Source organism: Colletotrichum fructicola, assembly GCF_000319635.2.
Source record: "Colletotrichum fructicola Nara gc5 chromosome Unknown KSG_Nara_v1_contig06, whole genome shotgun sequence".
Classification (NCBI taxonomy): domain Eukaryota; kingdom Fungi; phylum Ascomycota; class Sordariomycetes; order Glomerellales; family Glomerellaceae; genus Colletotrichum; species Colletotrichum fructicola.
The window spans coordinates 679,025-691,366 of NW_027094056.1; the positions used below are offsets into that span (position 1 = coordinate 679,025).

At 50.2% G+C, this 12,342-nt stretch overlaps 7 protein-coding genes across 7 annotated transcripts; 4 read left to right on the forward strand and 3 right to left on the reverse strand.

Moving 5' to 3' along the window:
- Positions 1-309: 309 nt before the first annotated feature.
- Positions 310-663, forward strand: CGGC5_v010462 (uncharacterized protein; the record flags this gene model as incomplete). The annotated part of the gene is made up of 1 exon (XM_032021364.1): positions 310-663. The coding sequence occupies one exon, from the start codon at positions 310-312 to the stop codon at positions 661-663; it is 354 nt and encodes a 117-aa protein (XP_031881552.1).
- Positions 664-1,220: 557 nt separating this feature from the next.
- Positions 1,221-1,704, reverse strand: CGGC5_v010463 (uncharacterized protein; the record flags this gene model as incomplete). The annotated part of the gene is made up of 2 exons (XM_032021363.1): positions 1,221-1,494; positions 1,553-1,704. The coding sequence occupies 2 exons, from the start codon at positions 1,702-1,704 to the stop codon at positions 1,221-1,223; spliced, it is 426 nt and encodes a 141-aa protein (XP_031881553.1).
- Positions 1,705-2,301: 597 nt separating this feature from the next.
- CGGC5_v010464 (uncharacterized protein) lies at positions 2,302-3,843 on the reverse strand (the record flags this gene model as incomplete). The annotated part of the gene is made up of 6 exons (XM_066152360.1): positions 2,302-2,387; positions 2,445-2,520; positions 2,582-2,608; positions 2,840-3,010; positions 3,520-3,657; positions 3,721-3,843. The coding sequence occupies 6 exons, from the start codon at positions 3,841-3,843 to the stop codon at positions 2,302-2,304; spliced, it is 621 nt and encodes a 206-aa protein (XP_066008294.1).
- A 1,198-nt stretch (positions 3,844-5,041) lies between these two features.
- Positions 5,042-6,842, forward strand: fsdR-1 (Fusaridione A cluster transcription factor fsdR; the record flags this gene model as incomplete). Its single annotated transcript, XM_032021361.1, has 5 exons — positions 5,042-5,110; positions 5,167-5,300; positions 5,353-6,535; positions 6,600-6,732; positions 6,790-6,842. 5 exons carry the CDS (start codon positions 5,042-5,044, stop codon positions 6,840-6,842), a joined length of 1,572 nt encoding a protein of 523 aa, XP_031881551.1.
- A 685-nt stretch (positions 6,843-7,527) lies between these two features.
- On the reverse strand, positions 7,528-8,190 carry gedE-0 (Glutathione S-transferase-like protein gedE; the record flags this gene model as incomplete). The annotated part of the gene is made up of 1 exon (XM_032021360.1): positions 7,528-8,190. The coding sequence occupies one exon, from the start codon at positions 8,188-8,190 to the stop codon at positions 7,528-7,530; it is 663 nt and encodes a 220-aa protein (XP_031881678.1).
- A 743-nt stretch (positions 8,191-8,933) lies between these two features.
- CGGC5_v010467 (Glucose 1-dehydrogenase) lies at positions 8,934-9,741 on the forward strand (the record flags this gene model as incomplete). Its single annotated transcript, XM_032021359.1, has 3 exons — positions 8,934-9,177; positions 9,231-9,513; positions 9,570-9,741. 3 exons carry the CDS (start codon positions 8,934-8,936, stop codon positions 9,739-9,741), a joined length of 699 nt encoding a protein of 232 aa, XP_031881549.1.
- Positions 9,742-11,891: 2,150 nt separating this feature from the next.
- Positions 11,892-12,290, forward strand: CGGC5_v010468 (uncharacterized protein; the record flags this gene model as incomplete). Its single annotated transcript, XM_032021358.1, has 1 exon — positions 11,892-12,290. The coding sequence occupies one exon, from the start codon at positions 11,892-11,894 to the stop codon at positions 12,288-12,290; it is 399 nt and encodes a 132-aa protein (XP_031881547.1).
- Between the last annotated feature and the right edge of the window lie 52 nt (positions 12,291-12,342).

Sequence of the window (12,342 nt, forward strand, 5' to 3'; positions counted from 1 at the left end):
ATCACGGGTATAGGTTCACGTTGTCTGCCTTTTCGAAAGCTGATGCCACCGGTCAAACATACCTTAACCAGTGATTCATTCAAGCATCCGAGGAGTGACTCACGCTCCCCTGACCACTCTAGCCATTCAAAATGGAGCGGGAAATGTAGAAAGCAGTGAATCACAGCCGATCGCACATGCGTCCCTGACTAATATAAATATGTCGCTCCCCACAGCCTGAAAACGTCACGGTTTCCCGCATCAAACTTTTCAAGCCTAGCTACACCAAATTTCGAGTTATAAAATGAAAACATCGATGCAAAATCCAAAATGGACTCCGATAACAAGATGATCACCGCCGATTGGGATCAAGATCCATTGACATTCACCTTACCTCCGGAAGCACAGATGCTCAACCTGCGTCTGCCCAAGCAGTCTCGCTCAAGGGCTCTCTTCACTGTTTCGGCCGTACCCTTCTACTTCACCATCTGGCTGTTGGTGTACGTCTTCTTCTCCTTGCCCATCACATGTCTGTCGGTCAACTTCACACAAGCCACGTGTAGCACGCCTGGAGTATCTTGGCTCTGCGACGCAGTGAAGAAGATTGAGTGCGGCGGAACGGCAACCAAGCTGATTACATCTCTTTTCACCGGCTACCTGCCCTTGTTATTTGGTCTACTTTAAGTGTCAATGAAGATGCTCGTCACGCGTCCCTGAACACAGGGAGCTAATTCGGTTACAAACACGACCAGGCAGGGCCTCGAAAGAACCGCCGTCTATGATAGGCCGACATGTGGCGGACACATTCGAAATCCATGGGTCAGAAAGATTTTTAAACTGCATAGTAAATTTAATTACTATCACTATTACTTCACTACAACTGATGCCGTCGAAGCTAATATCATTTCAACCAATGCCTCTAAATAGTGAACCTAGGCTTCGATGTGATGATGATTGAAAGACGAAGAAGACCTGACGGCACTGAAGAAGAGCGAAAGTTCTTTATCGAGTCAGCGAGACCTTGAGCGAGATTGGAGAAACAGACTTACTATCGATTGTTCAAAGCCTGAGATAATTATCATCCAACCATACATCTCTGGATCTTTGAGAGCTGGTTCTAAGCCTTAAGTTTATAGTCAGTATCTTGTCTCAGCTTCTAGAGAACTGGCTGGCATTTACCTTCCAAGACAATAAATTCACTCGCCGTCATTTTCAGCATCGTTCTTGGTGTCAGACTAAGTTTAGTCGTTCCTCGGAGCCTGCTCTGAAAGCCCCTTGAATATGGACAAGAAGGCGTCGAGATCGGCGTCATCCTTAGCACCATCCTCGGTGGCAGGCTCGCCCTCGGTGGCAGGCGCGTCCTCGGTGGCAGGCGCGTCCTCGGTGCCAGGCTCAGTGGGATTGTTTCCATCAGCGCCCTCGGCCTCAAGTCTCTCCTGTTCCGCGATTTCACGTTTCATCCTCTCAATGAGTAACTCCACCAAGTTCATGCGCCGCCCATCAGGGGTTGGCAAACTTCTTTTCTGTGAAAGGCTTGAAGAGAGTTCGACCTATCTTGAAAGGAAGGTCAAACATATCAGTGATTTCACCAAAGCCCAACGTTGCAAGCTCATTGGTGTCAGACTCGGCGACAAGCGCGGCGACAGGCTCCTTGGGAAGGGTAGGCATTGCCATGGCGGCCGAAGCCACGGACAACAATCCGACGAGAGTGGTAGTGGGACGCATGGTAGATGGTAGTGAATTTTGTTGGCGTATTAGACTGAACGGCTGAAGTTGTGAGATTGTTGTGAGGTCCAAGATTTCTGGCAGGCAAGCTGTGATCATCGCCACTACTTATAGTCAAAACAGCCGTCAAGGTGCATGACCTTTTCGCAATTGAGCCGTATCTTTTGATCTGCGTGACCACTTCTAAAGGTGTGCCACTCTATGGGTATGTATGTCTTTCCGGTAACCGAAACTCGTATCTAACCAGCCCTAGCTGACAAGCAACATTGTCTGTTCACCACACACAAGGCAACGCCTAATCAACTCTGTCTACCATTGGTGGTTCTTTTGAGACAAGGCTTTAAGAAGGCTCGGCTGCCTATTAATCGTAAGTTCCATAACTCGTAAGTTCTCGTATCAAGAACCTCAAGGTAAACCTACTTGGATAATATACCGTTGTAGGTTGGTTGCGACGAGGACATTTCCACAGCGAAGAGAACCTCAAGGCTGAATCTGTCCACATTTTCCCTCTATCCCAACGCCGACAGCAAACTCTACTGACATTAAGGCCAAGAGCGCCAAGGTGATGATTCCAGATTTTGAAAACATTTTGATCTCTCAGAGATGATGCAGGGAGAAACGCCGAAGATTGAGATGAATCATAAAGCCAAGATCAATTCGCTTGAAAGGCGGTAACAGCTTAGCTATTCAAACTTGTAAGACGGCGATCTAGTTCATCGTTGCCAACTGTTGAAACGCACCGTTCTCGGAAAATATGATACAACTAGTCATCGAAATAGCGTTGACGGGCGTTGTTGAGTCGCAGCAATGACATAACTAGAGACTTAAGCTTGAGCCTAGACACTCGAAGGCCACCAATCGACCCGGGCTTTCGCACCTCTATGCGGCAGCTATGTAAGGAGGCCTGTGGCTGCACCAACCCTAGGCCTCACTACTACTAGACGTCTCGGCTTCTCAAGTTCGTCTGATGCGTCTCAGATTGCCAAGGGTGGCAGCCGGTCTCCAGCCGTAAGTGACTCGCTATCGCCTCATCACCCAATTAAGGTTCAAGGAGGTTGTCGATCGCCACGCCAATTACAGCAAGCCCCATTCAAGAATAAGCCTCCCTTTCCGAGTACGTGAGATTTTGACTGACCACGATCGCAGTACCGGTGCTCTCGTTGAACGAGAGCCTCAAAAGGGCCCATCGCGGTTGTCGTGCAGCTGCGTCAACGGAAACAAACGGCAGATGAAGGCACCAATCTGCAACGGTGCCGGTGGCGCCACTGGTGTGAACTCCAACAAGGACGGAGAGGCGTGCAACGGCCTAATAACCAAGTTGACAACACGGGACTGCCACCTAAGTCTCCCGTCGAGTGCGCCCAAACTGGCTAGGAGAAACCTTACTAGAGCATATAATTTCGCATAGTCATGGTCCGCAATATAGCACCATCTTCATGAATTGTGAGACCCGCCCTTTCGGGTGTTATGAGTGTCCGCAACATCCGTCAAGGTGCTCGTCGCCTCAATATCATCTGTGGCGTACTACTCCTCACTGCGGCCGCTTCGCCCTGTCTTGCAGCTGGATTTCTTCCCAAAGAATCTGTATCAGAGTCCCTCGTCTGGAACTCCCATTTTGGTCCTCATCCAAGGATAAATGGCCATGTTGAACGCGGCGCCCGCACCGCTGCAAAACAAGATGAACGCGTAGTCTCCCACAGTGCCTAATATTATATTTAAGCCAGTACTCTTCAAGCCCATTCTTTCGTGGAATTGTGAAGGTAAGTGTTGCGAGAGCAGTGGCTTGTGGAGCGGTTGAAGCTGACCTGCAGTTACAGAGTGTGCCGCGATTCCTGCCACACCAATAGCCGGCGTCGAAATCAGCACCGGAAGACCAACAGCAATGAGACCCACGGTAGCGATACCATAACACATCGCCGGAGCGACTTTGTTACGGAGCCAGCCGTTCCCTTGCTATTCGGTGTGTCAGATACTTGCGGAGTTCTCGCAATTTTGTAAGGGGGTTACGGGTCTGACCTTGGCTTCCAGCCCAAGGTTCAAGCCATCGGTTGAGGTTATGGCCGGTGACGTCGACCTCACAGGCTCGCCCTCTGAGCTACTATCACGGTCACGGTTGAAAGGTTGACGGCTTTTAGACATGATGACTAGTAATGTAGAAGCTGATCGCCAGAGTTTGAGGCGACGCAAAGGTCGGGATTTTGAGCTTCGCACGCGGGTCGGTGACAGACCTGGGAGCACGTGTATGAGATCTAGTGCTGTTGCCTATCTTTCTCCAAATAATTCGCCAGAAATGGCGGCCACGATTCAACGTCTCTCAGCTGAGCCTGATGTTGCCGCCTAACTGAAATAGGTGCTGCATGGGCTAACAACCCGGGCAACATGTGGACTTGGCGCTTGTTGGCGGTTGGCTGCCTTGAAGCCACCCATGATGGAAGGTTCTGGACGCATGCGAGCCAGCACACCCTTTGAACAAGACGCTCAGCCCCGTTATTCCCGTGCCACGACGTGTGAGCTGAGTCCTCAATGTCGCCCGAATCTTTTCCGGAGCCCCTCAAATTCCGATCCCAAGCTCCGGGCCTCGCACCCCGGACTGGTCCAGTTTTCTCGGCACCTAGCCCTGGCGTACCCTGGAAAGCTGGTGACAAGAAAACCGGATACGCTGAACCGCACTTTAGCAGGAGATGTTTGTATTCACCTGGGTTCTGAGTTGCTGGGTTGGTATTCAGTTAGTATTTTTCGAAACAGCAATTCAATGTCTCTAGCCATGTTTGTCAGACCCCTGCCTGGTTCCAACAGGCGAGTCGCTCTGGGACAGAGCTGAACAGCAACGGGTTGATAAGCTTGTCGTCGCAGAAGAAGGAGAAGACACTTTTCTGAGTAGCGGAAGAGGTACGGGAGACATCTGGAAACAAGTCGAGAGAGATAACGCCAAACAAGAGGCGTTGTATGCTGCGGGTCGGCCTGGAGGTTGCATCGTGGTTGAATTGTGAAATCAAGGACAGCTTAAATCCAATTCAAGCCTCCGATTGGCTAAAGATATGCGTGCCAAATCTGCTTACAAAATCATTTCCACGGGTACTTGTGAGCCTATTGGGAGCCCCCTTACTCTACCCAAGGCTGATGATTGGCAAAGAAATTGATTTATAATCAATCTGCTGCTGTCTGGTCATGACGTCAAACGGGATGAGATTTGGCAGCTGATCGAGTGTCGTCTAAGAACATTTTGCTCCACCAGGTTCCTCGAAGTTGCTTTTGAGTAGTTAAGCAATCACGCCCAAGCCTTTTGAGGTTTCTTCTTGCAGCCTCTCGATTAGATACGACTATTGCACAGCAGATCATGGAGTCACAAACGGGTTCCAGGGTCCAGCCAAGTTTTGGGGGATGGGGCCAGCAAGCCATTGTTCGGGTGAGTTGACCCGAAGACTTAAGATCAAGTCGTCTCTCTTGACACTACAAAATAAGGCTTGTGACATGTGCCGCAAGAAAAAGATCCGCTGTGAACTTACTACGCAAGGATGCGCTCAATGCACTAAATATCGCACAAGGTGCCATTTTACGCCAATTGCAATGAAGAGGAAGCCTCGCAGACCAGCTGGGTTAGTCTGCTACTCTAGCCCATATAGCTTGCGCCTGTTAAACATTCCGCAGCTTCAAATACATCGCACAGCTCGAAGAAAGGCTCTCAGCACTAGAGAACGTGAAGTCTCGCGGAGACAAGTCCACTATGCCTGGCAACAATCCGCGCGAAGAGCAAACGACTTCCGCAGTATCAACCAACGTAGCGGCACTGATCACCCTCCCGAGGGAAAGTAATTCATGGGTTTCGATGAACGAGTCACATATTCCGTCACCAAAACACACCAGTAGTTCAGGGTTTGATCTTGACGTTGCATTGCGCGCACAAAACCACGGCCACCCCGAGCTTTCCACCGTTCGTGGTTTTGTAATTGACCCTGTAGCTGGCAGCCCATGGCCTCATCTTGCTCCAGAGTCACGATCAGTATCATTACCAGCGCGCGGGCAGCTTCCCTCAAAGGCAGTCGCTCTGGAGCTGGTCCAGGAAACTTTCAACAACTACAATAGGTTCCTTCCGCTTTTTGACGAAGAGGACTTCTTGAGAGAGTTCCACCTCAAATACTCGACTTCCAACCCCGAAGATGCCAGTTGGTGGGCGTGTCTCAATGTCGTGCTGTCGATAGCTCATCGTCTCAGCGGCCTGCGCACATCGAACCCAGCGCATGAGAACAATCTAGCTGGTGTTTACATAAAAAACGCCCTCAGCGTCGTCTCTGAGTTGAACGTCGCTAGCATCTCTGCCGTCCAAGCTCTGGTGGGTATGGCTTGCATTCTTCAGGGGACCCCGAATCCGGAGCCGGCCTCGATGCTAGTCGCCGCCGCCCTACGCCTGGCACAGGCTCTGAATCTACACAGAGAGGCTTCCGACCCAAGTCTCACTGAGAAACAAGCGGAGATACGGAGACGGGTGTTTTGGAAGGTATACGTTCTAGACAAGGATATCAGTCTACGGACCTGTCGACCCTTCGGCCAAGATGATGATGACATGGATGTCCGACTGCCATCAAATACAAACCTCGACTCATGTAACGTGGAAATCTTCAACCATCGCGTAGGACTTGCGGTTATCCAGGGTCAGGTGTACAAGCAATTGTACTCGATCCGGGCTGGACGACAAACGGAGGCACAAAGGGCAATTGCGGCACAAGAGTTGAGTTCTGTGTTGTCCTATTGGAAGTCCAGTGCGCAGCTAGAACCCCCCGAGGACTTTCTGATCTTGTCAGGATCCCAAGTCGCAGGGGAGATGATCCACAAGGTGGTTCTACGACTCACATATATCCATTGTCTAACAATGATTGATCGCCACTTATCGCCGACAGCGCGATCTCCCTTGGACCAAGAACTCGGCCGGTCTGCAATATCGTTACACCCTGGCAGTCTTTGCCTCGCCGAGTCACGCAAAGCGATCCGTCTCATTGAAGCCATCCCTCACGAAGACTGCTCCTGCATCTGGTAAGTAATCTCTTAGAATCCAGAACCGTTCTGTGTCCTTTCTCTGACTCATTATAGGATGCTTCTTCACTCCTTCTTTGCTGCAGCCAGCAGCATGCTCTACAATCTAACACAAAACCCGACATCGCCGAGCGCATTTTCAGACCTCCATCTCCTCAAACCATTTCTACATCTGCTAGATACGCTTGCCAAGGATCCAAGAACATACTCACGATCCGAGGAACTCAGGCGTATGCACAATACTTGCACCAACTTACACAACGAGGCAAACAAGGCTGTTCATCTTTTCTAGAGTATACAGCGGTATTTGCGTAACTATTCCAGCGCGATTGTTTACAAATAAGACTATATTGGAGATCTAGCTCGCCCATAGCAGCAGGATGGATGCTGTAAGCCCAGTGCCGGTCCTACAGGATGTTCGGGATGGCTGGACTGGCTTCTCGCGACCGAACCGATTATTACGAACCGGGAAACAATATTGAGGTTCAGTCTGTGTCCGCAGAGGAACATAGTAACGTGAAACATTGGGCAAGGGGGCATTCAATACAGGAGTCACTTATCCACGGTGCTAGTTTACAACTCGGTGGGTATAGAAGTGGCCGACTTCACACCATTAAACCCCAAAATACACCCATGCACAACACGACACGGACGGCAAACGAAGTTTCCACAGATGATCTGATTCTATTTTCGATACCTTACGAACAACAGCCCCCCTTCAGCTCTACCCACCCTCGCAGCAGCGACTCGCCCGTGCAAGGTGGAATGACCCCTCCAACAATGACTCACCGAGACCTATTTTGTCTCTTGCAGCTTCAGGACCTTTTGCACACTCGGGCGCGCAAGCATGTTGTCGTGCCACTTCTTGACGTGCGGGAATTCATCCTGATTGAACTCGACGTCCGGGATCCGCGGCGAGGCCGTGTGCTGCCACGTAAAGAAGGCGATATCCACGTACGAGATCCGCCCGCCCAAGAACCAAGAGTTGCCGTCCGCGTCAGGGGTCTGCTTTTCCAGGTGCCCCTCCAGAACACCGGTCACGCGGTTAACCTCCTTGACATAGCGCTCGCGCGCCTCGGGAAGTGGTTGATAAATAATAAACCACATCGCCTGCCCGTAGTATGGTCCCTGGCCGGTGGTCTGGTAAAAGAGCCACTGACGAGCGTGGTAAGACGCAGCTGTGCCCGGCTCGAAGCTGAGCTTGTGAGCCTTGTCGTATGTGTCGGTTAAGTACTCGATGATTGCGCCCGACTCCCACAGCGTTAGGTCTGTGTTGGGATCCTGGATGGACGGCAGACGGCCGTTCGGGTTGATGGCAACGTACTTGGGGTTCTTGACGTCGTTGAGGGGGATGATTTCCGTCTCATATGGGATTCCGAGCTCCTCGCAAAGGACAATGACCTTGCCAGCGTTTGGGCCATGGACTCCCAAGACTTTGATCTTCTTCATGTCCGCCATTTTGATTGAGGTGTATCGGGTTGTTCTAGAGTGGTATGTAGGGTGAAAGCTTGCGAATTCCTTCATGTAGTGGTTGATAGAAAACAAAGCACGAGACGGGGCGGGCTTCTGATCTCGTTTTATATGCATCACCGCCTCCTATCCGGCAGTCCAAAGTATATCGATGAACTCGACTGCTATTTCTTTTGAAAGTATATAATACACATCATGTGCGGGCTTGCAAGGTGGCAAGTGTTGACAATGCTACGCAGGAGGTCTATCTCGACCGAATGCACTCAAGGAGCCAATGCATAGCAAATGTCCAAGCTTACACAACCACAAGTCAAGAAAGTCAGCCGGAGCGGAGGACTCGAAGACAAGACTACCATTGGTGATGAACGGGATTGGACATCAGGCATGCAAGTTCGGATCCTCCGAAGGGTCCGGGTCCGTGATTATTCAATGAATCCCCGAATCTGACTGGTCGATCCGCGATTGGCTTGCATCCCTAATAGGCCTAGGAGTTGAACCGCTGTAAGCAGCACAAATCCAAAGCAGCGAATGCTGCATGCTTACAAACGCTACTAGCACAAGCAGCGCCGCCTTGAATCACTTGAACGATTACCAATTGCGCATTTCAACCCCCAGTCCCGATCTTTGTCTCAATCAGAAGATGAACGTATATATAATAGACACAGGCGTCTTGCTTTCTTGCTTTCTTGTTCTACTGCATACCGTCAGACTTCTCTCTCAAATCTCCAATCATGCCCAAAAAGTCTCCTGTCGTTCTTATCCTCGGCGCCGGGCCCAAGGTAGGCATACCAGCTGCCAAGGCCTTTGCCTCAAAAGGCTACAAGGTTGCCATCGCAGCCCGGTCGCTAGACGAGGCAGACAGCACAGACGAGCAACTCAACATCAAAAGCGACTTCGCCAACCCCGAGGATGTTGTCAGAGCCTTTGAAAAGGTCAAAAAAGAGCTGGGGATCCCAAGCGTAGTCATCTACAACGGTATGTCTTAGCACCAAAGGACTCTAGTTGAATGCCCTGCTAAGGTTTCACAGCCGGCGCCGCTACGTTCTCTCCCCCAGGCGATCCCTTTGCTATATCGTTAGATTCTTTCCAGCGAGACATGACCGTCAACAACACCAGTGTCTTTGTCGCAGCCCAACAGGCCGTTCTCGGCTTCGGGGATCTGCCTGTCGATGCTCCAAGAACATTCTTCTTTACGGGGAATATCCTTAACGTTACAGCCCTCCCGCAGTTCCTGGAGTCGGGCGCTGGCAAGTCGGCATCTGCTCACATGATGATGGCTGCTGCCGCTGAATATAAAGAGAAGGGATTTAAGTATGCCCTTACCACCCTGCTTTACTGTCTGTGTGGACGTGACTAAGAGTTTGCAGATTTTATTATGTTGATGAACGGAGGGCGGACGGCTCTGCGGCCTTTAAGATTGATGGAGAGGCGCACTCTAAACTCTTTTTGGAGCTGGTGGAGGCGAAGACGCAGGGCCCATGGTTGCAGACCTTTGTTAAGGGCATTGGATATCAGGATTTTGGACCCTATCGACTATAGTGTTATTGGATGCGCCGGCCGCTTGTCATTAGTGTATTCTTCTCATTGTTAGACAGCTTAACTTTGGTGGGTTCAAAACTCTACGTTATATCAATATGCTGTTGGGTATCATATGATCCTTCGCCCTCCCTCACTCGTCACACCACCTCGTCCCTTAAATATTCGGACTTCTCAATTACGATACATATTCCGAATTGCTCACCCTACATGGCAAGATTGAGTCATGGAGGCAACGAGCTGGAAGGTTCGGCTTAAAGATGAAGAAATGCATCATTTGATAATGGGCTGTAGAGTCTTCCGCCTGAAAATGCCTAACTGCAAACCCCATCCAGCGGTTCTCTACAAAGAGAAAAGCTAGAGGAAAATTCCACAATGCTTCTGGGCACATAAGATGGGCCAGAAACATTGACGTTGGTTGCGTTTCAACCTTTGCAAAATTAGGGGAGGAAGTGGTGATCATTGAGTCGGCGAGAGTTTCCATTAAGACTCTTCGAACGAAGTCACGCCGCGCGTCATAATCTGGGTGAAACCGACGGAGGACCTACGGCTTTTCTCAAAAATCGGCCACGACCACAGCCATATAATGTCTTTAGCCATTGGATGTTGGTCCGACCCCTGTCAGGCTCCAACAGGCCATGAACACAGAGCGAGTCACCAACAAGCATTAGCCGCCGCTGGCAAATTCTCAATTTCAGACTTATGAAAAGCTATCTGGAATCCGATTCCAGTTCTCTGTGCTTCTTTCGCTGTCTTCCTTCTCCTCTGCCCTTCGTCTCCCCCTTCCCTTCCTTTCCCTCCCCTCTTCCTCCTTCTCTGCCCTTTCAGCTCCTCCTGCCGTCTTAGTCTCCCCCTTTGTCACTCACAAACCGCGCCGCTCAATTCCTTCCCCGTCTTTTTCGCACGCCATGTTGACGAGAAGGAAACCAAGTTTTCCCTACGCCAAATGTCGTCAGATACTTGTACATCGTCATAGTTCTCCATGCCGGAACACACATTACAATGAAGTTAAGTCATTGGTTTCTGATTGATTCTTGATCAAAGTTCTGTTGATCCTTTGCTGAGGCCAGACGCAACCCGGATCACATTCCATTGCTACTCTACACGCCCCTCATGGATCATGCCAAGCTCAGAGGCGCAGTTGGTGCAGCGCCAAGCTGCATGCACATCTAGTATTCAATTCTAGTTTTCAAATATCTTATTCCTGTTACTAGGAACTGATTCCTGATTGCCGTATTCAAATGGTTTTCGATGAAGAACAAGTGTTCTCGTCTGGGTATAAGTATAGGCTGCCCTACTAATGAGGTTTCCATCTCATTCTTGAAGAGTATTTTCATTCATCATTCCACGTTTCTAACAATGACTAAACTCCAGGTAGGCCCGAGTTCTTCCACCTTCCTTTTTCTAACCTATCCGGGTAGGGGAGAACGAGGTCTCCTGACTACCTCCTACCCTCTAATTTCTCATCCCATGTCAATCTGGTTACCACTTGCTTCACATGACTCCCGATACCTCACCGCCCATCTTGTCATCTGAACGTGGATAGGAGGGGATGAGCGCAAAGTCGCCGCTCTTACCAAGTCCTGGAGTGTACTTAAGGTTGTCGAAGTCGTCTACCTCTGCTACTCTGTCCCTCCCCCTCACGACCACTCACAGCTGAGAGCCTGCGGAGCAAACTCAACAAGAGTCTTTAACCTAACGACACCTACCGCTAAGACGATCTTAGTTCGAAATATGTTTCGCTAATTTTGAGATTCATCAGAACTCCCAGCTTCATACAACTGAGGGAAATCACCTCATGAAGTCATGCCCGCCGCTTGAAGACTACAAACAGTGAGTGCTCTTTATCTTTCCACCTTCTTCTCCGAAGAGTCATCGCGACCAGTTGGAGCTTCTTGAACGGGGAAGACGTACCACGTTCCTGCTTCTAGTCTGTCGTGTGAAATCAGTGCTCCATCACCACCCCCTTTTCTACTATAAAAGAAACCTCTCTTCCATCTTCTCACGAAAAGAACAGTACCAAAGCATCACATCCACAACCCATTCTCGGGCTTCAAAGCCTTCCCTCAACTTTTGTCAACAATCAAGGCGGCTGGTCCTCCTTTATTCTTCAAAATACATTCTCTTCGCTTCCTTCTAGCCCATCCTCCATCATGAGCACCCTCGATCGACCTTCCTTTCCCGCCGAAATGAACGAGATCGACCAAATCGAGATATGTCAGCTCCAGGCTGAGGTCTGTCATCTGTCTACCGAGAACCACGACTTGGCGCAGCTTAAAGAGGTCGACCAGGAGCAAATCATCAAGCTTCAGAACGAGAACGACAAGCTCAAGCGCAGCAACGCCACCAAGGATGCCTTCATCGTCGCCCTAATACAAGAGAAACAGGACCTGGAAGAGCAGAACGCCCAGCTTCGGTCTGAGCGTTACCTTGGGGATCAAAGACACGCCGTCAACAACTCGAATTTCCCCCACAATTCGACCACGGCACAAGCCCCGGCTCCCATGACACCCTTGTCACCTTCAGACGCTTGTCAACGAGACATACGATGAGGCCCTCGACGCAATGGACATTGATGAGCCGACTAAGGGCGGCGAACTCTAT